This window comes from Electrophorus electricus, chromosome 2, assembly GCF_013358815.1.
Source record: "Electrophorus electricus isolate fEleEle1 chromosome 2, fEleEle1.pri, whole genome shotgun sequence".
NCBI classification, from domain to species: Eukaryota; Metazoa; Chordata; class Actinopteri; order Gymnotiformes; family Gymnotidae; genus Electrophorus; species Electrophorus electricus.
The window spans coordinates 22,755,093-22,782,390 of record NC_049536.1 but is presented as its reverse complement, the minus strand read 5'-3'; the positions used below and the strand labels follow the sequence as shown (position 1 = coordinate 22,782,390).

The 27,298-nt window shown below is 41.6% G+C and overlaps 2 protein-coding genes across 3 annotated transcripts; both read left to right on the top strand.

Moving 5' to 3' along the window:
* The first annotated feature begins 216 nt into the window (after positions 1-216).
* On the top strand, positions 217-24,789 carry nr3c1 (nuclear receptor subfamily 3, group C, member 1 (glucocorticoid receptor)). Of its 2 annotated transcripts, XM_027007126.2 has the most exons (10): positions 217-538; positions 1,719-2,896; positions 13,495-13,649; positions 13,892-13,918; positions 18,824-18,940; positions 19,071-19,352; positions 20,423-20,567; positions 21,054-21,184; positions 21,699-21,856; positions 22,558-24,789. In XM_027007126.2, exons 2-10 carry the CDS (start codon positions 1,728-1,730, stop codon positions 22,708-22,710), a joined length of 2,337 nt encoding a protein of 778 aa, XP_026862927.2. In that variant the 5' UTR covers positions 217-538; positions 1,719-1,727; the 3' UTR covers positions 22,711-24,789. The 2 variants fall into 2 exon arrangements, with proteins under 2 accessions (XP_026862927.2, XP_026862928.2); XM_027007127.2 differs by lacking the exon at positions 13,892-13,918.
* Positions 23,891-27,164, top strand: fgf1a (fibroblast growth factor 1a). Its single transcript, XM_035534383.1, is given in 6 exon segments — positions 23,891-23,897; positions 26,092-26,276; positions 26,659-26,722; positions 26,725-26,745; positions 26,820-26,925; positions 26,927-27,164. Coding segments are annotated over 6 exon segments (501 nt in total). The 3' UTR covers positions 27,045-27,164.
* The last annotated feature ends 134 nt before the right edge of the window (positions 27,165-27,298 follow it).

Here is a 27,298-nt window from a genome sequence, read left to right as displayed (position 1 = left end):
TGTTACACATTATTTATTGAACTGTAATGAATGGTTTAGTGAGTGATCGCTTGATTTATTTCCATATTTCCAACAAAATGCTAGCGCAGTGTAGGATGCCGGTCTGCCACCAAAGTCACTAAAAACCGTAGGCGCGAATTTGCCACGCCGGCGCGTTGAGCGGTTGTTATGGCCCTGCGCTTCCAATAGGTTGCACTGCTAGATGTAAACAGCGTCGCCACGGACCTCAATGTAATCTCCATTTTGAATGTTTTTATGCCAAGTTAGCGCCTATTTGCAGGTGGTGGCAGTAACTGGCGGAATCGAATAGTTTTATCGAGTTATTTTATTTGTGCGTTTTTGGGCGAAAATAGACTAATCGTCTTAGATTTTAGCCCGATATTTCTGCGCGGCGTCAACTTACAGATTCTTCAAACGACCTCGATTTGACACTCACTGAAGTGTTTCGTTTTGCTAGCTAACAGTTAGCAACAGAAACATTAAACAAAACAATGTGAAGCGATGCATCAAATCAGAACAGATACTTAAGGCCTGAAGGGTATGTATTACTCTTACAACGTTTGATTTAATGTTTACATGATATTACACATCGAAAAACGGAGCGCATTGTGTTGTTAATCTCATCTGACTTAAATTGCTGGCTGTTAGCTAGTGAGCTAGTTGCCTAACCGCTAGCTAGCTAACAGCAAACCAGCATTGCGTTGGCCATGACATACGGACATTATTGGTGTGTTGTTATTGCGACCATACACTTTTAAAATATGTGTTTTTATGCCGGTGTATGGCTTATACACGGTTAACGTTTTGCTTAAATGTCTGTACACGTCCCCAAGTGCAGTAACCACGGCTCCAAATATAGGCCGTTATACGTTAGTTTAGCTAATGTAACCCTAGACAGGACTAACATAATTTTACCACCAATTGACACGCCACCTTTGACTTCGTGAATTACGGATATATTGACAACTGCTATTATTTACTTTAGCAAAAGTAGAACATAACGTGTATTTTATTTTATTTTAATGACATGTAATGTCTATACTATAATGCATACATACTACTTCATTATTTCTTAAAAGAAAATACTGAAATAAAGTTCAACAGTAGAGTTCGTTTTAGCCAGTGGAGCGTGATATCAAACTTGGTAGAGATTCTGAGAGAGGATAAATGTCGTGAGTGCACATGCATAGGGAGCATATTATATTATTATCCTATAATACCTTTCTTCATTTAAGATCTTAAGTATGAGTGAGTAGTGTGTGTGGGTGTGTGTGTGTGTGTGTGTGGGTGTGTGTGTGTGTGTGTGTGTGTGTGTATGTATGTATGTGTGTGTGTGTGTATATATAATCTTTACCAACTTTTGGTATCATCACATTAATATGTACCAGATCTAAAAAAAAAAAACAACATAAAATGTTGTTGAATGTTGCATATACTGATTGTTGTGGATTTTTACATGTGAGAAAAAAAAACAAAAAAACTTTTTTGTGGAAGTAAATGCACATGCTGTTTTAAGATCTAAAAGAAGAAAACAAAAAACTGACAGTGAAGACCCAAAAGCTACTAATAGGTGTTTGGCAAAATCACACATTTATTAAATCTGAATGTCAAAAAAATTAACATGGCATAAAATGCCATAAGTTTCATGGCTCGATATATTTTTCTTAATTATTTTTAAAAAAGTTTTTGAATGTTTATTTTTCTTTTTTTCACTACAGATTCAAGAGATGGATCAAGGAGGTGTGAGGAATGTCAAAAACAGAGATGAGTGTTTGATTCCCCTCGACTACGGCGACAGCTCAGTTGAGGGAGTTCTCCGCAGTGGCGCACACAGCACCATGTCCGTTGCCCCAACCTCTCTGGTTCCTCCGCCCAGCCCCTTAATGCAGCCTGTGTCAGGAGACCTTCCCAATGGAGTCAGCAATTCACCCTCTTCGGAGGAGCTCACTATCAATTTACCAACCTCCCTGGACCTCTATGTGGAGGATCCAGACATGAAAATGTTAGGGAAGGACCAAAGGGCTCAGCAGGCCTTCCAGCAGCAGTCGGTGGTGGGCCTCTACAGTATTGGGGACAGCCTCTCACGGCTGGAGGCCAGCATTGCAGATCTCAACAGCTCCTCCCCATCGGTGGACTCCCTTATCGGAGGGGTGGATCCAAGTCTTTTCCCTCTGAAAAACGAGGACTTCTCTCCCATGGATAAAGGGGACATTGATCTGGAACAGGATCCATTTGGGCCTATTGGGAAAGATGTGGATGCTAGCAACACCAAGCTCTTTGGTGACAACACCATGGACCTCCTGCAGGAGTTTGAGTTGGCTGCGTCGCCGTCCGATTTCTACGTGGGAGACGAGTTTCCCACCTTGTCTGAGGAATCCCTGCTGGGAGTCATCACTTCTGAAAGGGATACAAAGCCAGCAGTTTCCGTGAGCAACACCAATGGCACCAGTGCCACCAGTGGCACCACCGGCGTCAACGGCACCTCCAGCTCCAGTCCTTCTGGCCTCACTGCAACCAGCCCTTCCCCTGTGGTCAAGTTGGAGAAAGAACCCCTGATCCAGCTCTACACTCCAGGGATCATCAAACAGGAGAACCCCACTGGAAGGAGCTTCTGTCAGATGGCTGGTTCAGAGCTGTCGAGCCCGCTCAGTGCAGCGTCCATCTCCATCTGTGGCGTTAGCACCTCGAGCGGACAGACTTACCACTTTGGAGGCTCCACCTCCACTGCGGCCACCAACGGTCAGCAGAAAGATCAGAAGCCAATTTTCAATGTATACACACCACAGGCCGTCACGGGGGATGGCTGGGGGAGAGGATTTGGAAACGTCACCAGGATACAACAAGGGGCCACTGACAGCTTTAGTGGAAGCCAGAACTTCACAGCTGCCTATGGCAGGTAAGAAAAGGATCAAATTACATGCACAGACATTGTCCCTGTTTCAGTAATTAGGTGATATTGCAGAAGATGTTACAAAGGAAGGTTTTAATTTAAGAACAACAATGCCATCAACTTAGTGTTTGACAGCTGTTTTTAATTATATTTTAGTGGTGTATAAAAGGTTGGTTCATGCCCACTCAACAAGCTATAGACAGAAACAGGTCCGAACCAGTCATGCATGATGGCATCTGTGGTAAATGAGAGACAGAGAGAGAGGAGAAAAAACAATGCATTTCCTTTACACACACACAGGCCGGAAATGAGAGATGAACTGTCAGACGAAATAGGCCCTGATGCAAAGGCTGCCAGATATGTTTCCCATGTCAGCCTTTTAATGCTCCATGTTCACCACTCCGTTCCACCTCCCTGAGCTAAGAGCTCTTTGCCGCATGGCTGTGCTCTGTAGCAAGCCGCTGTTGGAGGTCAGTGAGGAGGACAGAACCAGGTAGTTCAGGCCTGGCTGTTGGTCCAGGCAATGCGACTGAGCTCTGTCGCTTATCTACAGAAGCATCACTTATCGTAGCTCAGTACTGTAAGAGAGTGTTACCTGCAAGCACGTGATTAGCAGACCCGAAATTCCCAGCAAAGGCACGACAATGATGTCTGGTACTACTAGACAAACAGGTTCCTCTTTGCATTGTTTTAAACTTTAGATTACTTTCATATTTTATGAAAGAAATATAATTCACATAACATAATGTAGGTGACAGTGGTTAGAAAAAAAAATACTGACTAATTAAATCTAATTTGTATAGGACTTCATATTAGCCAATGCTATGAAACTTCTCAGGTTCTAAGATAGGATTAATGTAATGAATATAAATGTATAGGTAAGGAAGCCATATCCTATAACACCTTTCTTCCTTTAGGATCTTGAGTGTGAGCCAGTAATTGTGATCTGACCACAAACAATAATATTGAAAAATATAATTTGTATTGTTTAAATATTATTATTTATATTGTTTTAGGTTATATTACTTTTATATTACATTTACATTTCCAAATATTGCAGGTAGCGTTTATTCTAGTGGCAACCTGCTGGCATAGAGTTTAGGAATGTTTAAAAAAAAAACAAAAAAAAACTGTGGCTTGTAGGGTGATTAAGAGTTATATAACCGCTCCGCAGATGCACGATTCAGCTTCAGAAAATCTCAGTTACTCAAATTCTTTTACAAAACCTCGACATTTTTATGCTCCTAACCAAATCTATCATCTTCTCCTAGGAATAAAAAATAGCTTGGAACACTAAATTCACTGTTTATCCTGTATACCGATGAAGTATTTGCAACAATGAAAGAGGAACAAGGAACTGTTTGTATTTCTGTGAGTGAACAGGCCATTTCTGACACACCCTCCAAGTAATGAAGCGGCTCTAATGCTGAAAATAAACATGAAAGCCACTCTATGAGGCTACAGACCAGGAAGGAGACCAGAACTTCTGTAACTCTGCCACTGTGGAAAGGAAGAGGAAAAAATCACGGACCATTGTGGTAGTAATGCCACACAGGTTATCGAAGGGTTAATATTGTCAGGTCCTGCGCTGCCCCCCTCCCAGCTGAATGCGGTGTGTAAATCTCACCGTGGTGCACTGACACAGACAACCGTGCGAAGTGCACGTGCACCATGCCCACATCCTGAGGGGCGTGTGACGCCCACTCGAAGTAGTGAAAGCTTTGGTGCACGACCCCTGGAGTGGGTAACTCTGGGCCCGTTCTGTTAGAATGTGAAATAAATAGTTTGTTGAGATGTGTCACTAGGACCTGGTGAGTTTTGCTGTATACCCACAGACTGCCCATCAGGGACATCTGTGGGGGACAGGATTCTTCAAGCATGCAGTATGGTGTTTTGTTAGAAGGCTTGTTTACATAGGGTATAATTAATTGCAGAAGGTAATATTGTGGTAATTATTAACAATACACTGTGCAGCATCAGTCAGAGGTCTAGTGCAGGTTATGTCACTGTTGCCTTAAAAGTGTATTTCATGGTCAGATCAGCCGGCCGGAGGAACAGGGGCAAACAGTCAGAACCAACAACAGATGGCGAGACAGAAGAGGGGGCTCGTCTGGCCGTTTTCACGTGTCCTCGGTTATCTGGTCTTTGTGGCCTGTAGGTTTTGTGTGGGAGTCAGGTTTTATTTCTGCTGGTGTATGTCACATCTGTGTGACATTTACTAGCACACCAGCCCGTAGCTAGGAGGATGTACCGTCTCTCACGCGCGCATGTTGTTTGCTCACGCAACTGTTGTGGTTGGTGCTGGGTTGTGGCTTGTCACGCAAAAGCAGCTCGCAATCGGACCGACTGGTTTCACAGGCCCCGTTTCTCGGCTGGACCTCGTCCCTCATCGGCTTCCGATTTTGCATGTAAACGTTTGTTTAGTCTTAGCTAGTCTGACGAGTTCCATCTAATACTTGTGTGACTCAAGATGGCCACGGCCCGCACTGCATCTCACAGATGTGTATAACTAACTTTTTTTTTCCTCTTTTTCCTGCTATCTCTGTCGTGTTTTTTTTTCTCCCCACCCCCCACCCCCCACGCTCTCCCGATCTTGCTTTTCTCCCTGGCAAGAACACACCCACGGATGTATTTTTAACACTGTCTAACAAGTTCCTGGCTAAAGAACTTTGGACTAGATAAAATATAGGTTGTCTGAGAAAAGAGAACTTTTTAGATAAAGGTTTCACAAATGCATGGCACGCACTGCAAGTGTGGGTGATGATTAGGGTGTTTTTTTCCATTCATTCATTCATTCTTTCACTCATTCATTTTGTAGAGTTTAGGAATATTGAACAACTCAGTACATTGTGCAAATTCTATATGCTATTACTACATACACTATCTGGCAATCTGACTATATTTTCATCGCAGTGATTGGCATATCTTGCAGATGTCTCGGTCTTAGTCAATAAAGTAACCATAACGTAAATTATATAGCTTATAGTTAAAATATTACATTTGTAATGGTTTATCCTTTGTCATGGATTGGACGTAATGAAAAAGTACGTCTATATTGACGTCTAACGGAAGCCATGTAGCAGAATGTGTCAAGGTTGAACTGAGCCATGTTTCTGTAAGCTTGTGTTTCAGGTGCTAGGAAGTTAAAATGGCCACGAATTCTCTTTAATTAGCATGAATGTTTTGTGCATACGTTATAATGACAACTTTTAACATTTTAATAGTTTGTTTTTTTTGTTGGTTTTTTTGTATTTGATGCAAGCTATGTTTTGTGTTCACAAGAGAATGACTGACTTAATTCTTAACAAATTTGTTACAGATTTGTTAAACACAGGCACATCTTTATAGTAAAATATTAAACATAACTTCAGCCTTTGTCCCTGCTTGTAGAATCTTAGAATATGTTTTTGTTTTGGGACAATTTCAGCTAAGTAGTGGTTTTTATATAAAACTAAATTAATAGTATTCTTTAATACAGGGATAATCGTGCATACCTCTTCAGGTTCAGTACAGTTTCCAATTCTGACATCAAGCTCTGTTTTGATTTTCATGTTTTATATGTTAAAAATCCCATTAAAACTACAAAGCTCTATCTTAATTCTACACTACACAGATTAATTTGACTCATGGACTGGGTTTTATTCCAAAAAACAAAGAACTGCAAAATAGCATGCCCTTTTGCCAAAAAAGTGATCTTATGAAATAGTATTGTTCAGCTATAAGCTATACAGAAACCTGAACTGTTTCATTTTAAATTGTATATAGCAGAATGGAATGAGTGGAAGTTCACTTTTTACGTTTCTAATCACTGTTTCAACTGGGACTGGGAAAAAATGCTTAATTTGCAGTTTTTGCAACATGGATTAAAATATGAATCGGGTGTGTATATTTTCCTTTTAGCAGTCAGTGGCTTCTGAGGTTTTGTGGAGCCTTACTCCCAGTCTTAGCAGGACAATCTAAACATAAACCACAGGTCACCACCCTCAGATTCCAGCCTTCGCGCTTCCCTTCTTGTTTTCCTTGCAGTTGCTTTCAACATTAATTTGCTACATTTTCTTTAGTACTTCCCTTTGGGAATACCTTGCCCCTTGGTTGTCAAGGATATCGACCCAGTGTCCACCCTAGCTATTAACGGGACCTTTGTCCCTTCTCGCCTCTGCTCTTCCTCCCTCCCTCCCTCGTCCCCTCTCTCGCTTTCTCCGGGTCGTAGTTGACTCATGTAGGAATCTTCCCCGTCAGCAGAAGTGGATAATAGACGCAGATCAGCTCAGCGTTGGACTTTAGTGGGAGGCCCATAGTTCTCCCGCTCCCACTGGCCTGACCTACTTTCCTGCCTGCTGCACAGCTGGGCGGTAGCGGCCAACTCAGTGAGAGAACAGCCCTTTTGGAATTGTCTTATCGTTGTGAATGCGCCTCTGCTCTTTTCCTCACTCTCTCCCCCTTTCTCTTCTCCCACTGCACCCACTCCCTTTGGGTGTGTGCTTGGGTGTGTGCGTGCGTGCGTGCGTGCGTGCGTGCGTGCATGCGTGTGTGCTTGTGCGTGTGCGTGTGCTTGTGCTTGCTGCACTGGCTTGGCCAAAACATCTTTTTGGCAGAATGTGAACCTGCCGTTCTGGCCAGTTCAAGGCCTAACACTATTCATAAAGGAAGCTTGGTGGAACAGTGTTTATTGTGGATGGAGTGACTGTTTATTCTGTATGGAGTGACTGAATGACCTGGTTGCTGTGTAAGGGTGACCTACATTTCTGCCTAAGTCTTTTCTGCCTAAGCGATGACTCATCTCTCACAAAATATTCACATCTCCGTGTACACCGTATATCAGTACAGCTAATACAGACTACAAAATGGCTATGTAATTTAAACGGACAGCGGAATTGGACTTTTACATCAGTAATATGACAGATCCAATGAAGTTTTGAAGTATGTTTCTGATATGCAGTGCAGTGAAATATCTGTGTGTGACTTAAAAGTCTTTACACAGACATCAGGCTAATTATCATCGCCATCGTGACGTCCCACTGTTGTGACTTGTCTGGAGTTTGCAAAGAATGCAATAAAAAGCATTATGATCAGTTTCCTTGGTCTGTTGTCAAGACTTTTACCACAGGGAAGAGCCATTTCCTTCTTTCTGCAGTGCTGAGCTTGCTGAGATGCATTAGAGCAGAAACTGACTATGAATATTACACCTTTGGGAGGGGGTTCAGCTTCTGAATGTTAAGATGAGTCCTCGAAGTCGCTAACCTTTCATGTTATCCTGCATCTGAAATTGATGTTATGAAACAAGTTAAAGTGGAAGTTTGGGGTTTTCTGCAGCAGGGTTCAGACAGACACTGATGCATTAAAGGAGAAGTGAACCTTTTTCACATTTGAGCCTAAACACACACAGAATAATTTCTAATCACCCTGGGTAGTTTTTTTGTCAGTAGGTACACTTTTAAGATTCGTATTTTTCTCAACTAATGCTTGTTTTGCAAACACAAATTGTAATCAGATGAATTTACAACTATAAGTATGCTAATTCGACATAAATTTTCTCAAACATAAGTTTTAAAGACAAAACTGTCAAATAAAAGCAAAACAAGGGTCTACTTTTCTTTGCATTGGTCATTGTATTCCTGTTGTGATTTTTCTCAGTTATCTTCTGTGTTTTGTAGTTTTTGGGGTGCAGGAGGCGGGATAGTTTTTGATTTTATTTTATTTTTACAAATTTGTGTCACCGGATCACACTGGAAGCCAACTTTGTTTTGGTCTCACTGTCATAGCAACATGAGGTCCATTGTTGTGGGCTGCATCGAGAGTATAAATCAATGTTCATTTCTACATGAGGCTACACATATTGAGCTAATAAGAAAAGCTAATAAGAAAAAAATAATTGAAGGTCTGCAGTGACCACTTCGAGGCAGCGGGGGGTGCCGTCTGAACCTAGAGTTGTACCTGCTGTTTTTCCATGCTCTGGGGCATGGCATTGAACACAGCTACGGTCTTTGGACAAAGCTTAATTCTTGACTAATGTTATAAAGCTGTTTGGTAACTTTGGCTTTTTTCTGTTTAGCTTGTTGCAGTACTTCCAGCTGTCATTCTGGCAGAGGAATACATTTGTATGGTTCAAGCATGCAAAGGCAGTTAAAATAACTAAAATAAACGCTTTATCTTCCCCGAGAGCCTTCTCGCGAATACGAATGTTGAGAAAGCCGTTATGAGGAACATTTTTGTCTGCATCAGCCGAGGCATGCGTGTGTACAATGTGTGTAATATGGATGTTGCAATTGAGTTGAGTCCTATGGGAGAAGAGGTGTGGCTTTATTTTAAACTTGTGATTTTACTTATTTGAGAAAATAACATTAAAATGATCTCAGGTGCCCAGGCATTACCCTATTCGAGCTGAAATCAAATGTGAAAAGGGTGAACTTCGTCTTTAATGTGATCTTACTGCGCCTGGGCAGAGGTATACAATATGTAGAGACATGCAGTCCGATAAAACCGCAAACCAGTAGCAGTGTTATGAAATTGCTTCACCGGAGTTGGCTGTCCGTGTTCTTATGCTTTAGGCTATGCTGCCGTTTAACAGTAAGCCTGCCTACGCTTTCACCTGTCGGTTTCTCTTCAGTGTCACATACCATGGCGGTTTGCTGAAAACCTGGCACTCGGCTGCTTAATTTTTCACTGTGCATGCTTTAGGGACGACCCCTTCAAATGATGTGAACCATCAAACACTTGCCAGTTGTGTGGAAAAAAGGCAAGGCAGCAGGTGTTAGGGTGTTAGGGTGTTAGGGTGTTAGGGTGTGTGTGTGTGTGTGTGTGTGTGTGTGTGTGTGTGTGTGTGTGTGTGTGTGTGTGTGTGTGTGTGGCCCTAAATCCATAAGTTTGCACACTCTCCTCTACCACCAACATGCTGTTTGTCCTTCGTTTTTGGGCATAGAAAAGTGTCGTTTGGTTCCAGCTGAGTTGTTCTCGCTGCCATGAGTCACGCCTTGTTATATCGTTCACAGTGCTCGCAAATCCATTGGACTTGCATGATTCAGTTCCTCTGTGAAATTGGTAATTGGTCGAGATCTGATGATGGTGTGTGCCTGGTTGCACACAGACATGTTAAGACCATAGCATCTGCTTCTGGGTCATGTGATCAGACAGATGGTGCTATAAGAAGAGCTTAGGCTATATTTTAAATCACGCTGGTAGTCCAGTGAGTTCAAAATTAAGTGAATGTGCATTGCATAATTGCATCTCTGCTTCATTCATGGTGAACATTCCAAATAAAACTTAAAGCTGAACATAAACTAGAGTTTCTCAGAAGCCAAGGTCTGGGAACAGCACATTTCATTTTCTTTACAATATGGCAAATCTTTCTAAGCATTATAAATAAATAATTTAATCAATGTAGTAACAGAGATGACCAAAGAGAAAACTTACTAAAATTACTTCAAGAAATTAAATTAAATATAAACCTTAATATGAAATACAAATTATTTTACATTTATGACATTTGGCTGACACTTTTTTATCCAAAGTGACTTAATTATGACTGAACTTGAGTAATTGATGGTTAAGGTCTTTGATCACGGGCCCAACAGTGGCAACTTGGCAGTGGTGGGACTTGAACTGGGAACCTTATTAATCAAGTACCTTAACCACTGAGCCACCACTGCCCAGGCTTAGACCTGAGACCTCCAGTGGTGGTGGTGGAGGGGTAATGGAATGGACCTGCTTTCCTGCCTCGCAAGCCAAAGAATCCCAGGTTGTATCAGGAAATTGTATGGCAGAATCACGTGGCTTCTGTCTGGGATCTAAACCTCAAAGCAAGTTGGTTCATGCAGCAGGACACTGGTCTGCAACAAACCAGCAGCAAGGGAGTGGCTGGGGCCAGAAGAAATTCAATATGTTAAAATGGCCAAAATCACAAAAGTGCTGCAGTCCATAAAAAAACAAGCACTGTTCACTATAACAGTACTATTTGGACATGCATTTACAGCCTTGGTATTAGATAAATGGTTCCATTCACAGGCCTTGCTGGGATCAATGTTAACAGTAGGCAGTCACCAAATACACAGACTTTATTTGGAGGAAAATGAACACAGATTCGCCAGTCAGTGTCTGGTAGGCTGGTTTGTAAAGTGCTTTTTACAACAGATGTTTCAGCTGTTCAGAAATCTTGTTCTTTTGGGATCGCAATGTATCCTAATGGTGGACTTAAGTCGGTATCTGTGAAGTAAAATATGACCCTCGCAGTATCTATGATGGATAATATGACCCACGTAGTATCTATGATGGATAATATGACCATAGAATTGTAAAGCCTAAAGCAGGAAGTAGAACTATTTAAAAGCGTTTACCTTTAACGGCACAGTACATAATGCAGTTTCGTGGTGGGTAAAATATTTTACCTGGTAAATCTTGTCAGTTAAGCTGTCACCGTCAGATGGATCGAGAAGTTAATTCTGGACCCTGTGTTTATAACTTGTGAGTATTATTACACATCCAGCTCAGATGATTGTTGCAGTCCTATTTATAAACACCGGCTTCGGTAACATAATATCCCATCATAGCCTGCGCCGCAGTGCACTGGCACAGCAGAGATGGCTGTTACTGATGACAGTCAGTGAATAAAGCATCACTCTGCTCTCCAAACACCTCTCATCTGACTACTTTGAGTAGTGGGTCCTTAGTAAAGCTGAGCATCGAAATTCGGTTCCCCCAATGGCACAGCACTCACCGCGTCGCTGGCGCCAGCCAAAGTGCATCCGTGCTTGGTGCTTCAAAGCGTGCGTCAGATGTTTCAGGCTCCTTTGAAATGTTGGAGAAATTAAATATCCTTTTCTGCTGAATTATGTGTAGGCTTGGCGCCATAAGACAAACTACAACTCCAGAGGCAATGTAAACAAAATGTGAGAAATTGAGGAACAGGTAAGCTGGTAGAAGCAGATGATATTCCATACTAGACAATTAAAAAATACAGTGAGCTCCCATGCAAAAAGGTATTGAGTAGTGGTGTTTAACTCTGGTATTAAATCAAGGTACCAGTTTCACCAGTTCTCAACAATACCAAGCTCAATTTCGTAATTGGTTACCATCAAATTCTACTATAACCTGTCTTAAAATATACATATACCATGTAATGGAATATACTTCATATAGTGATATTGATCTGCCTGCATGTATATAAATGTCTTTATTGTTGTGGAAGTATTACCTGGCTTAGGTGTGTTCAGACTGGACCTAAGAACCTCTACATTATGTCCCGTTGTGACCTTTTGTGGTTCAAACATTTTTCTTAATCCAGAGTTATTAACACAGGTGTCTGACATCAGGAGGCGATGCTTCTCACCTTTAGGTAAGAAGACAATCTGATGAGGGACTTCTCTTGGTCCCAGTCTTGGTCCCAGTCTTCCTCAGTCATCGCACTTCAGAGGACTTAGTTTCGTCTTGTCCAACACTGTCCCGCTGGTCTCCCCATTGAACTCGTGTTGGGTAATGGCACGCACTCCAAAGGCCATCAGCAGTGCCAACTAGTGGGCTGGCTTGGCTGATGTCTGGATCAGGCCCAGGGGTGGTGAAGGAAAGCCATCCTGCACTTATGTAACTGCACATAAACAAGACATGAGAAAATAAGCAGATTATAGGACCCAGGAGCATGCCTTCTCCTGCTGGACAGCAGTTTTGCATAGGACAATGGCTCAGGCATATTTTGAGGAGGTTGTTGTTTGTTTGTTTTCCCTTTCTCTCCTAATTGTTCACTGATTTGTTTGGCTGTTTTGCCTATAGGCCACCCATTTGGTAGTGTGCTTACACATAGCAGCCTCTGTGTTGCTGTGTCTGTCTCCCTTCTCTATATCTCACTCTCACCGTGTCGCCCTCTTTATATCACTTGCTCTCGCTCTGTCTTTGTCTCTTCTCTCTGTCTGTGGGGGCGTTGCTGATATGGCTGCATGCTGTCAGAATGCTGCTACTGTGACAGTGGTAGCTCAGTGGTTAAAGGTACTTGACTTGTAATTGGAAGGTTGCTAGTTCAAGTCCCACTGCTGCCACTGTGGGGGCCCCTGAACAAGACCATTAACACTCAGTTACTCAAGTTGTATTCAGTCATAATTGTAAGTCACTTTAGATAAAAGCATCAGCTAAATGCCATAAAATGTAAATGTACTGTGGATGTGGGGCAGGGCACAACACACATGCAGCAGTTGGTAGATGCCCCCTGGTGGCCAAACTAATTTCTGATTTTCTGTAAAGTCATATTCAGTAGAGTTGGGTGCTCCCTTCCTGTATAGACATCAGTCTGTCCCTGATTGGACAAACTCTAGAGATTCTCTGTTGGAAAACCAGCATACATCTAAATGGTAAAATGTCCAGTATTATAGCATTTGTTGTGCAATACATCTTAGCTGAAATAATGGAAGAGTAAGGAATGAGATGTCTGCCAGAGCTGTGTTTATCTCCTAGACCTTACTGAATAATTTATTTCGCAAATGGAATGCTCTAATGGTACAAAGGGAAAAAAGAAACAAACTGATTCATTTAAATAAATCATCATGATAACTTCTCTCGTGTGTGTGTGTGTGTGTGTGTGTGTGTGTGTGTGTGTGTGTGTGTGTGTGTGGCTCCACGGGCAGGCTGGAGTCCAGCGCCGCCTTGTCCACAGGCACAGGGAAACCCAGCGGCAGCACACACAAGATCTGCCTGGTGTGTTCAGACGAGGCCTCTGGCTGCCACTATGGAGTGCTAACCTGTGGCAGCTGCAAGGTCTTCTTCAAACGTGCGGTGGAAGGTAACACAACCGTCCCTCACAACATGCCACCATTCTCCTACCCTGCACCTCCTACCTTTGGGCTCAGTAGCCATTTTGTGCCCGATACTGATACTGTGGCCTTAGTTGCCCTTGAGATGTTCATCGTAACTTTTGCAAGAATGTGGATCAGTGTATGTTTGCTTTGGTGTGCTGTCTGAGGACAGTAAGACCCTGTTTCCTGTTATTGTTGCTTTCCCTTCATTTTCCTTGCACTGATGAAGGATGGCGTTCGAGACAGAACACAGATGGTAACTAAACTCCATAAAGGCTGCCTTTCCTCACTTCCTGCCGCTCTGCCCTGCCTCTCTCCTCCTCCTCCTCCTCATGTTAAGATGAGATTATGAGCATGGTGTGACAGCCTAGTGCATGTGTGTGTCGCGGCTGGTTCAACCTTTCATTAAACAACAGAACACAACACCCCTTTGCAGTGCATCACTAGCAGACAGCGATAGGAGCTGTTTTTAGGTTTTTGATCTAGATGTCTTAAAATATAAAAATTAATAACTAATTCTGCTTTAAAACGAAAACAGTTTTTAAACAATATTGAAGCATTTAAATTAAATTGTCTGTAACTCTTTATTCAATTTAAATTATATTGACTTACTTTGTGGTTGAAAGAAAAACACCAAAAAAGGTCAGAAATATTTAATTCAGTTTTCCTCGGTGCGTTCACGAACACAGATTAGGGCTAGTTATGGACTGAAAACAGCTGATGCACTGTTGACTGAACAGTGAAATCTGTGCTTGGGAATGTAGCCCCTGGTGCAGCTGTGTGCTCAGTCAGAGAATACGCTACCGCTTCTGCCCAGCGGTGTGGCTTTGACTGACAAATGCTTCACTGTGCTCTAATGTACCCACAACACGTGGAATTCAAGTATAAGGTAGAATAGAAAGCCCTCAGTTGGTGCATGGAATGCCATCTGGGGAGGAGGTTCTCAGACTGTGTCCTGGGGACACTAGGGGGATAACTGTACCTGCTGAAAATGGATATTATTCATGAAAGTGAGTGGTGAAACAAGGTGTTGTATATCAAAGGTTTATCGATACCAGCCCTTAAACCTAACATTGCCCAAGTGCGTGTATACAAACAAAATGTATTCTAAATGTCTTTGGTTCCATATTGAGTGCAAGTACAGTGCTCACACCAGTAACATGTCTGGTCCTGCCCTAGTGAGTGAGGTTGTACACTAGCTGTGTTACATTTCCAGCACAAAAAATATTGGCTAGTGCAGTTTTACCATAGTTTGGAGGCAGCGAGAAATATGACCAAGCAAAAGAAAAATTCAGCTGTACCCAGTATTATTAATGGCTGAGGCATAAACTGTAACGCAGAGTACTGAGTCAGCTATAGGGTAGTGCATATCCTAGACTGGGAGTATGTATTGTTTTGAATTTTCTTCTATGCAGAGGAAAGAGTCAGGAGAATCTGGAGATTGAGCTCGATATCTGTCTTCAACACAGGTTCAGATCTAGGGCTTCCCAGTCGTTTCCAGTTCCAGATCTAATGTGCAACTGTGGGGTGGCTCTTTATTCCTGATTACCAGAACTGTGCCCCCTCCCTAATGTCATACAGGCAAGAGAGATTCCCAGAGAAGGCACAGAGTAGCTGGTGGTGTTAAATAAAACTTCCTTGGAGTCACACAGAGCAGGAGAATCATAAGAGAAGGAGTTCTCTCGGGAAGCACACAAAACATCTGGTCTCGTAAATTCATCAAGTAAGTGCCTACCTTGCAGCAAAACCCTTTCAATTTCTACAGGAGCGCTAAACCAGGAAACACATTCTCTGCTTTTATGATGTAAAGAAAATACAGTAATACAGAAATACAAAGAAAGAATAAAAACAATTCCCAAAATAGTCCTCTGTGTGGAAGCCAGGCAAGCAAACGTGAAATCTAATATAATGTAAGATCAGTGTGGACAGGGATGCCGACATGTTGGGGCATGCCATGGAAAGAAAAGTACTAATAGTGGCAAGCCTGTTGACATAAAACAGTCAAATTCACCAACAGAAGCCAAAGCACCATCACAGAACGTTACGTGCAGCTATATGGGACATTAAAGCTCAGTTTTCCCAACACTGCAAATTTGGAACACAGGTTCTCAATGCACTTCATCAATATATTTAAAATGGAATGTTGTAATGATGGAATGTTTGTAATGCTGCGCCACGAAATCAAATAAATAAATGAATGAATTTGTTTATTCAGGTTAAAGCACTTGTAACCAGTTTGGATGCATTTGGTTCCATATTTGTGTAGCAAAACCAACAGCAGCAAGACAGTGTGTCTGACTTCACCTAGACAGGCTTGGCCTGTTTGGCCTGGGATTACAGACCACGTGTAATAGATCCTGTTAACTCTGAACAGTCTTGTAAGAATTGTGGGTCTGGGTTTGGGGGCTGACTCAGAGTTCTCCTCAGCAGACCGCTAAGTTTACTTCTCAGAGACATGTATGTAAATATAAAACCCTTTCCCTTTGGAGATGGCAAAAGTAAAATTCTGGAATCATCTGTGCTGTTTGCAGTGTGTGCTCCGATGTGTGTTCTGAGAGTTTGGTTTGTTGGTGATGGATGGTTTTTGGACTACTTTTTAGACTTGCCAGTAGTTCTGAGAGGAAGCATTTCAAACCACTTTTTTAAAAAGCCTGCAGAAATAAGACGTTCTTCTGATTTTGGGGTTGGGTTTTTTGGGGAGATTTCTTTTGGCTTCCTCTTTGACTGAGAAGTATCAGCCCCTTTTTCATGGGCAATGCTAAGCATATCATGTGCCTGCTTTTAATCAATATGGGAGGGCTCAATAGGCATGACATTGCATTTACCTTTCCCTTTACTGGACAGTAAAACCACATCCTTGTTGCCAACTCAACCTACAGCAGTGTTCAAGGACTGGATACTCCAGGTTTGCCGATGTACCTTCACCTAAGTGTCAGGTGACAGAGGTTCAGGTGGAGCAGGGTCAGGGCCAGGAACCAGAAATGGAGCCGGTTCAAGAGCCAGGGCAGGAGTCAGGTTGGAAGCTGTAATGGGGGCAGGGACAGGAGTAAGATCTGGGAATGGGATAGGAGGAAGAGATGAGACAGGTGTTGGGTGTGGGACAGGTAAAAGACCAGGGACCACTGGGGAAAGAGATCAGGACAGGGACAGGAATAGGAGAGTCCGTGAAGGCTAAAGGCAAGTCCAGGACACCAGAATGGTGGGATTTCACAGGATACCACTGTATGTGAAGGTGGCAAGTGTGTCCAGGAGGTCACAGAGAGGAGGGCCATTATAGGCAACAGGGAGATCCAAGAGACTGCAAAATTGCATGTCAAGTAAAGGGGCTATGGCATCCTTGAAGGGATCCGGCAGGTCCAGGAGCTCACGTATCAATGGGTGGTCTGTGGTAGCCACCTTCACTCCAGGTCTGTTTGCCTGTACCAACTACACACAGAACACCAGAGCTGTGCCTTCTTTTGGTGCAGGGTGTGGGGATGGCACCTGTTATGGAGTAGGGTTCAGTGGTGATTCCACATCAGCGTCATAGGACAGGACCTTCCACGATGGAGATGGGACGCAAGGTGGTGCCCTCAACATTGGAGGCAGGAAGCTTGACAACTGGGCCCTCATAAAGGCTGGGGGCAGAAACAAAGCAGAGAGACTGTTGGGAACCCCTGAGGCATGCAGTCTCCCCTAAATGGCCAGACAAGGACTGGCTGACCACAGGAGAGCTAAACCCAGAGGCAATTATTTGTTCCATTAAGGCAAGCAAACTTAACTCAAAGTTAATTCAATACTCACCATCTACAGAACAGTCCATGGTTGGGATGCCAATAGATTGAGAGACAAAACCAGAATACACAGTGAAACCAAAGATGAGGAAAAAACCAGAAGTCACGGAATACGAGAAGATTTACAGCCAGTGACTGATGAACTACAGCAGAGAGACACTGGGTATAAATACGTCGAATGATTAGGGGAAAACAAAACACAGGTGACCACAAGGAAGGGCAGAGATACACAAATCACAAAACTGAAACACAAATGAAAACAAAACCACATGGAGCTTAGGGTCATGGGAACTGCGACGCCCAAAGGAGGAGACCACGACAAACAGGACATTTTCCAGCATAGTTATGCTGAGACCTGAGACATATGGTTTGATACTGAGACATAATTTTCCCAGATATTTCTGTCAGTGACATATCTCCAGTGTCATTAATGCCTTTCCTTGGTTTCAGTCAGGCAAAAAAGACCTAAGAAGGAAACCTTGAACCCTTTCCAGGTCTTCATTCCCTTCCTTTCTGCTTTCCACCAGTACTTTTCCATTTCTGACAAGTGAGAGCTGCCGGTATCTCAGAGTTACTGATTAGTTGAACAGCCAGAAACTGCGCATTTTTCAGTCGATGCGATCTCCTTCTTCCTCCAGGTCCTCACACTTAGGAAACACAAGTGCACAAGTATGGTGCAACGGAGCAGTCTAGCACAAGCAGAACTGTAAAGTATAAATTCCTTTTTGTAGAGCAGTGAGTTTCCTGTACTGGTGCATCATGTGCAAAGTGTGCATCCATTTTGTGCAAAGTGGCCCAAAAATATCAAATGTAGCATTAGCTACTATAGCAATAAAATGTTAGCACAATCGAATTCTAGACAATTATTATATCATTGTAAACACAAATCATAAGTATTTACAAAAAGCTTTAAATCTCACGTTTCATAACTAGGAAATTACTAACGTGAAAAACAGGAGAGCAGATGTGTTCACCAAACTACTGCCAGCCACTACCTTTCACTTTCATGACCTACCAAACATGGGTGGAGTAGGGGACATTTTTACATCACAACATCAGCAGTTAATTATCAAATAACTGGAGTTTAGTCAACCGTGTTAGAACAAGGACAACACCGCCAGGTGGGTCAGTGGTCCCCCCCAGGACAAGGATTGAGAATCGTTCGAGAGTAGTCAGTAGCTATGGCTGAAGATACTAGTTTTGTTCTTTGAAAAATTAACCATTTTATTTCTGTTTGGCTTCTATTGCTACATGCTTTTTTGTGGCTTTGTTTCCTTTTTGTGTGGGGGGAATGTCTTTATACATCCAGTACAGCTGTGTTCTTTCTGAATAAGAATCCAGGTCTGTTTATTCATCACTATCGTTGTCTCTACCTTGAATCCTCACAGGGCAACATAATTACCTGTGCGCAGGAAGGAACGATTGCATCATCGATAAAATCCGCAGGAAGAACTGCCCCGCTTGCCGCTTCCGCAAGTGCCTCATGGCCGGCATGAACTTGGAAGGTATAAATGAAAGACGTTGCGAAGAGCCTTGTAGTGTATGTAAGAACTTTAGAAAGCAGGCCATATTATTTCAGAAAGATATGACTACTGACTTTAACAAATCCTCTCTGTATGTGTCTGTCTGCCCCAGCACGTAAGGCCAAGAAGCTGAACCGCTTAAAGGGTGTGCAGCAGTCGACCACGGCCGAGCTGGGCCCTGCCCCCGTGCCAGAAACGCGGGCACTGGTGCCCAAGGCTATGCCCCAGCTTGTGCCCACCATGCTGTCCCTTCTCAAAGCCATCGAGCCCGAGACCATTTACGCTGGCTACGACAGCACCCTGACCGACACCTCCACTCGCCTCATGACCACCCTGAACAGGCTGGGTGGGCGGCAGTTCGTCTCGGCAGTGAAGTGGGCTAAAGCTTTGCCAGGTCCTGAGTGCTTCCCTTTAGTCGTATTGCTAATGCCTTTAACAAAAGCAGCCGGTAAAGGCGTCGGTGGGAGGAGGACTGAAGTGGAGGCTTTAAGATGCTGGAGATAAGGAGTTGGCAAAAGTATGTTGGATTTGATCTTTTACTAATCACGCTATGTGCCTCAAGTCACTGGAATATACATCAGAAAAAAAAATATGGAAAAGTCAATATGCATGTAAAACTTTCAAAGGTGTGAGTGAGGCAAACTGATAAGTCAGGAGAGGTGCTGAGAAAGAGAGAGGGTGGGAGTTGCACACTGTTGACAGAGAGCTTTAATGTTATTGTGATTAGTACCAGTCTATGTTACAACACCTCTACCCTTGTCTTCTTTATTTATAAGGTGTCATAACAATGATTCACTTTAATTGTCTGTATTGTTGATGATATAAGGAGAGATTTGCCTTATATGAGTGGCTGGCAGACAGTGTGTTGTATGTTCATGTATACACCAGAACCTGCTAAATAAGAGAAACAGACCAAATGTGTTTATTGATTTTTACACTAGTTTATTCAAGATACTTCTCATAAAATTATAGATACAATTTTGAAATGTTGGGGGGTTTTTAACTCTCTTCCTATATTAAGATATTGTGATTAAAGGTAGCAGGTTTTGGTCTCCGTATGAAAAACTTGCATAATGTAAAATGACATTGAACTGACTTAAGGCTTAAGGTCTTCTGAGAACAAATCATGATGTATGAAATATCTCATTTCAGGTTAAATATGTTGCGCAGTATCAGGTTAAATGTATATAGTCCAGTCCTACTCTGAACGTGTTGGATTTTGGGGGGTGATTTTATAAATATTGAAAAATCGTTTTCAAAAACAATAGCTTGCTAGTTTTGCTTGACATTCAAGCTGATTAATCAAGTATTTGTTGATTGATTTATTGATTGATTATTGAAGAAGTCATTTGTTGCAGTTCTAGTCTCACTCTTGTTTGACATTCATTTGTAGCCTTTAGTGATGGTCATTAATACATGATATTGACCAGGAGGCATCTAAACTACTACTAACTTTATACGCAGGTTTCCGGAACCTTCACCTGGATGACCAGATGACCTTGCTGCAGTGTTCCTGGCTTTTCCTGATGTCTTTCAGTTTGGGATGGAGGTCCTACCAGCAGTGCAATGGCAACATGCTCTGTTTTGCCCCAGACCTGGTGATAAATGAGTATGTACCTTCACTCTCAGTGAAGCTCTGTGCTGTTGATAGAAGATGCAACAGAGGACTGAAATGTAGTGTGTGTGTGTGTGTGTGTGTGTGTGTGTGTGTGTGTGTGTGTGTGTGTGTGTGTGTGTATTTTTTATATATATATATATATATATATATATATATATATATATATATATATATATATATATAAAATTTATTTATTTATTTTTTATTGAGTGTGTGGGTGTGTGTGGGTGTATATATGTGCATATATATGTGTGTGTGCGTATATATGTATGTATGTATATATATATATATATATATATATATATATTTATTTATTTATTGTGTGTGTATGTATGTATATAATTATTATTTTTTTAATTATTTTTTTTTTTTGAGTGGGTGTGTGTCATTTTATATTAACACACACGTACATAAATAATATGTATATAGTGTGTTGTGGGTCTTCCTCTGATGACTGACTTCTGAACATGTATGTAGGGACAGGATGAAGCTGCCCTACATGGGTGACCAGTGTGCACAGATGCTCAAGATCTCCAACGAGTTTGTGAGGCTGCAGGTGTCCAATGAGGAGTACCTGTGCATGAAGGTGCTTCTGCTGCTCAGCACAGGTGAGAGCTCACACGTGCCCCCTGCTGTCTGTTGCGTAGAATACATGCACACTGCTGTGGTCGCAGACGGGCATAAGCGTTGGTTAGCTTTAGTGAGCATTTTCATATCTGCATAGGATTGAATGTAGGGATACAAAAAATAATGTTTGTTAATCATTATGGCAGTATTGCCCTCTGCTGTTTTGATATTACAGAAGAATGTAATATGCATATGAGCCCTCTTTAAAAACAATAATAATCACTTTTTATGTTGTGTGCTGTGAGCATCCTGACCAAGCCCACTTGAGTATTCTATTAGTGTTTTGAAGGATCACAACATTCACATGACCTATTAAATGTAAATAATTTTGGTCTCAATAATGCAATTTGTCCTTTACTAATGTTCCTTTAAGGATCCACCAGTAGCTATATATCACAATACAGTGAATTTTGTTTGTTTTGTTTTTTTTTGTTTTTCCATATCATGCAGCCCTAATTTACTGTGTGCGTTTGTGTCCCTGTTCTTCATCCTCAGTGCCAAAGGATGGTCTGAAGAGCCAGGCTGTGTTCGATGAAATCAGGATGTCCTACATCAAAGAACTGGGAAAAGCCATTGTCCGGAGAGAGGAGAACTCCAGCCAGAACTGGCAAAGATTCTACCAGCTCACTAAGCTACTGGACTCCATGCATGATGTAAGATTCCAAGGTTTTTATCCTAGATGGAAAAAGTGTTTGGTTTTCCCAGAGCATGTGCTAAGATAAGAAACTATATTGTCACTACATTTGAGTACAACAAAATTTGGTGTGACATACTCTTCCAGAAAAAAAAACAGCAATATATATTTTGTTATATATTGGAAGATTTGATTGGAGAAAATTGAATAAATCAAGTGGCAAATATAATGTGATATTGGGCTTTTTAAAGGTAAAGAAACTGGTTTGCATTTCTAAGTTAGCATTTTAAGTACATGCTGTTATTCTTACATTGTTAGATGATCATTCAGTGTGTCAAACAATCACTCATGAAATGTTGTTAAATATGCACTTTACAGCAGTGTCCGCTACATGTACTCTTGTTAGCGCAGAAGTTTGTTACTATCCCATTGACCTGAAAACCAAGTTCTCACTTATAATTTTCCATTCCTTTTCCTGGAAAAGCCAGGAACTTGAACACAACTATTACAGTGACCAAGCTCTTGGTCATCCAAGCTAGCTGTGGTAAACTATACAGTACAGGGATCTTAAGACTAGGTTGTAGGGTTCTAGTGCCCCAGGGCATTGGCCCTGCCAAGGCTGACCTTTCTGTGGGGAAATGTGCTTCACACATCAGCATGTACATGTGGGACTCTCGACATCTCTTTGACATCTTATCCTTCCTCGCGCCTCCTCTGCAGATGGTGGGAGGACTGTTGAACTTCTGCTTCTACACGTTCGTGAACAAGTCCTTGAGTGTGGAGTTCCCTGAGATGCTCGCTGAGATCATCAGCAACCAATTACCAAAATTTAAAGCCGGGAGTGTCAAACCTTTGCTCTTTCACCAGAAATGAGGAGGAAGAGAAGGAAAAAGAAACAGCCCTCGGGCTGGCAGCAGGACACCATGCCTTAAAACATTACATCACCCAGAATCCCTTGCCAACCACACAGAGGGCCGGTGAGACACAGGGAGGGATGGGGGGAGCGAGGTAGAGAGAGAGGGAGGGAGAGTTTGAAGCACAGTGAGAGAGTGAAGAGGGAGAGAGATTGATAGAAGAAGGGAGAGGGGCAGTGGGTGGGAAGAGTATGCAACTAACCCAGTATAAAACCATGGTGGGCAAGTGGTGATCTTAGACGGGTAAAAGAACGCAAAAAAGAGTTCCTGATATACAGCTATACAGTTATAGGATAAATAGCTATACAGTTGTAATTATATAACTATAATACTATCGTGGTTTTAAAAAAAACAAACAAAAAAAAGACTATAAATGTTGTCTCAGGTGTTTGATCCTCAAAAATTACAGTAAGGAAGAAAAATAAAGCTATTTCTCTGAGATTGTCATTTGTATAGTTTCCACACATCTGTTTAGTTTGGTTTTGTTTTTTAATCAAAGGCAACACAGCACTTACTGTTAAATATTCTCAATGTAGAGAACATTTTAGATTTTCTGAACTTTTAATTTTTGTCAGTCAAAAACAAAGAATTTTTCATCTGATATATCCGATGCACATCTTGTTTCAATAATATGTACAGTGAAATGGCTTTAGCGTTGGTTGAAGTTGGCTGGAAAATTGAATACTTTCACATTTAACATATCCTTACTATTTTAAAGCTCACATATTTTTTGCTAACTGCTAAAGGAATTGCACAGTTATAGCAAAAGGGAAACCCTGTGCCTTTTTTAAGTCTGGCCCATGTTAGCAGATCTCTGTAACAGTGTGCTGAGAGTTTTGCATCATCACGTTAGATATTGTATTTGATTGTATTTTTATACCCACTTGCACTGGCATTTTTTTTTCCTTTTTATCATGGCTCTGTTTAAGTTTTTGGCAGCTCCATGATGACATTGTGGGAACTAAAGCGTTCCTTATTGCCATGGTAATGAAAACAGGAGTGTGGTTTATAATCTGCAAAACTCAATGATGTATTAGATTATGACTAAAATGCAATTTGAGTACTTGCACTCCTATTGATTGCTTTAAAGAAATGTTACATAAAATTTAACGTTTGGATTAACCATGTTAATCTGAATTATGCAATGTGAGTCATAGTTCTTATCTAAGATCAGGTTGGTCTTTTGGGGGTTTTTTGTGTTTCGTTTTGGTGACCCTGGCTTATTGAAGTAAAAACCTTGACCCTTGTACCAGTGTTCCCCAGTTTTGGTCCTGGACTATCTGTGTACTGCACATTTTAGTGTTTTCCCTGTGAGGTAAAATGCACCTGTTACTAAAGCTGTTTACAATGAGCATGGACAACACTGAACTGTGCAGCACAGACACACCTGAGGGCCAAGATTGGGAAACACTGGATTACAGCCAAATAAAGTGGACACGGATTCCACCACTATCATCAGGCTAGTTCGAGTATCAATGCCAGTGGCCTAGTTTCCATAGAAGCAAAAAATGTCTATTATTGGAAAGAATTAAATAAAGTACAATCATATCTACACATTAGCTCTATGTACATGAATAAATTAATTATTTAAACTTTGCCATGACAACTCAGGCCACAGCCTAGATGAATTGGTGGTAACTCTTTAAGCCGAAGGCAGTTGCTCCTTATGCAGTACTATATGCCTCCGTGTCTGTTTCAGCTCATACTCTTCTGTTTAATCTGTGTAACCCTTTTGGTTTTTTTCAAGTGCTAACGACCTTCCCGTTCACTTCTCAAATAAACCGCACCAGTGAAAGCGTCATGCTAGCCTCACTACTCACTTCTCGGGGAATTTCTACAAGCCTCTTTTGATGTAACCTATTCTTTCTGTGCCAAAAGTGTAATCATTGTTAGAATCTGAAAACTGTGTTTGTCTTAACAGGTTGTCAAAAGTTATGAACAGATAATGGAGAAAAAAAGACATGGAATATTTTTCATTTCCCACTGTAAAAGCTTATTACATGTTTAATACATGAATAAAAAGAGCAGATTATATCTAGTCCCTCTCATTTTGGTGTTGACTAACCTGACACTATCGATCCTTTATGGATTTAACAGTACTTTTCTTAACAGTTTTTCACAACCACACTCCATAGTGTTCCCAGGTATTCTATGGGTTCTTTGGGACTTGGGGGACCTAGTCCTGATTTCAAGATGGATGGATGGATCAATAACTTGTAGGTGTACTGTGTATCTTGTAAAATCATTAATTAATTTTAGTGCATCCATCTACATTTTGTGCAGATAATGTGGCCTAAATTCCTGAACTATCATAATTGGGTTTTGGGATGCTGATTTATTCCCATAACAGTACAACTTTATTAATTATTGCAAAATCAAAATCTTTCTTTTTGCCAGTGTGTTCCATACAAGGCCTAAAGAGAGCAAGTACTTAAGTAAGAGCTATATAAATTTAGTAATTTTTACACTGGTAGAGCTCTGAGTTTTGTTGGGCATTTTTACAACTCCCGAAGGCCAGCAATCCCCCGGCAGGTTACAACCATTCAGCCTCTGCCTCCTGGTGAGTCATTTAAAATCTTTTGACTGTATATGAGCATAATGACTGTTATCACTATAAATGCCTTATTTGATGATGCTATTTGAGCGACAGCACTGTGTGAAAATCGTCAGACTGGACTGGAGTTTGAGGAACCAAGTGCAGTGTTACTAGAGATGCACAATAACAAAAAATCCCATATACACATCCAAGGGGGCGAAACGAAACAGGATAAATCCAAGATCAAAAGGTACGGAAACAAAGCAGAGGTAAAAACAAACAAAAGACACAAGACGGGCGAAGGAAACACTCGGAATAGCAAACCAATAAATGGGGGCAAGACTTTGGGGTCCTGGGTTGTGTGAGAAGGCCCGAAGAACAGAGCAGGTAGATCTCTGTTCCTATGGCAACTAGATAACCACGGGTGAGCATGCGAAGTTGTTCTGTGTTGCTTCATTAAACAAGCATTCCTGAGGGAAAGGTTCAAAACGTTAAACCTTAAAAATTATAACACCTAATGTAGCTAAAATATTAAATCAGTTCATCTCCGCCGCAATTATTGAAGTATGAAATTCAAAACTGGGTTCAAAATTACATGCGGCTCAATAGCATATCTCTTAGCCTATTACAAACGTTAAATGTCTCTCGTTTTAAAAACAAAATACGTAAATTATACACCATCAAAGTCTGAACAGACATCAGGCCATGTGCCTTATTTCAAAACTATCATTTGAAGCGTCCAAGCACACACCACAGAGCTCTGGTGTCTCAGAGGGGTTTAACACCGAACGCACCGCGGTACAGTCACTGTCCGGGATCGCCTCGCGGGAGTGACGGAGGAACACACAACCGCGCTTTCGCGAGCATCTGGGAAATTCGGATTCAACTCGCCAGATTACCAAAATCTTACCCGTTTGTACTGCATGAACTGCGGACATCATCTCCAAACCCTCCCAGATGGGACAGTGGGTGGAACGAGGGATGAAAAATGACCTGTGCAGTAATATTAAACATTGAATTATAGCCAGCTCAGTAAATAAATGAGGCTACTGATACCGGGGCGAGTGAGACCTACTGCGGGGGACATTGGGTAGTATGTCTTGATGTCAGATAAACAACTAATATTTTATTTACTAAGTAATAGGTTTCAGTTTGACATGCGTTTTTTTGGTAACAAAAGTATAAACCATATGTATGGCAATATGTGAATCCATAATGTAATTCTGTATTTCCATGTTGTGATATGTTCATTTGTTTCCTCTTAAGCCAAATGCGTGAACTTAATTGACGATACAACAATTGTCACTTTGTGAGGATCCTGTTGTGAAGATTAAACTGTGTGTGTGTCTTTTTATAGACGGATTCTAAATAATTGCTGTGAGCCCTGGAGTGGTCGTCATGGAAGCAGCACATTTTCTGTCTCTGAGTAAGGATGGTAACTTTATGGCTCGGTGAGTGCAGTATCTACAATAAGCATTTTACCACTGTAAAAATCTGTCATCATCACTGTAAACACTGTCATTTGGGTGCATTTACAGATAAAAGTTACTTTTTGGAGAACAAGGTGGAGAATCACTACAACACATACCAGTCCCAAACAAATGGCCAAAACTGGTATACCAGAATGAAGAACCGGAAACAAAAATGACTCAAGGACCCATGCTGGACATAGGGCTATTTTTTTTTCTTTCCTGGACAGTTGGACCAAGCAGACAACCCGAGTCCAAGCTAACGGATGTTGCGTGTTTCAGTGTTGACTGCGTGTTTGAATGTTGACTGCGCTACTGCAAAAACTTCACTAACCCCATCCACACCAAACGTAGATCACTCACTAAATGTTACACTGATGGCTCATCTTACGCGAAGAGTGAAAGGGATGTGAACAGTGACTTGACTGAAGACCCCGTTGTGGTTTGTTCTTTCTTTGAAGTGTATCCGTTAAAACTCAAACTGAACGGGAAGAGAGAGGAGTGGTGGTGTTTGATTATAGAGATCTTGGATGTAAACAGAG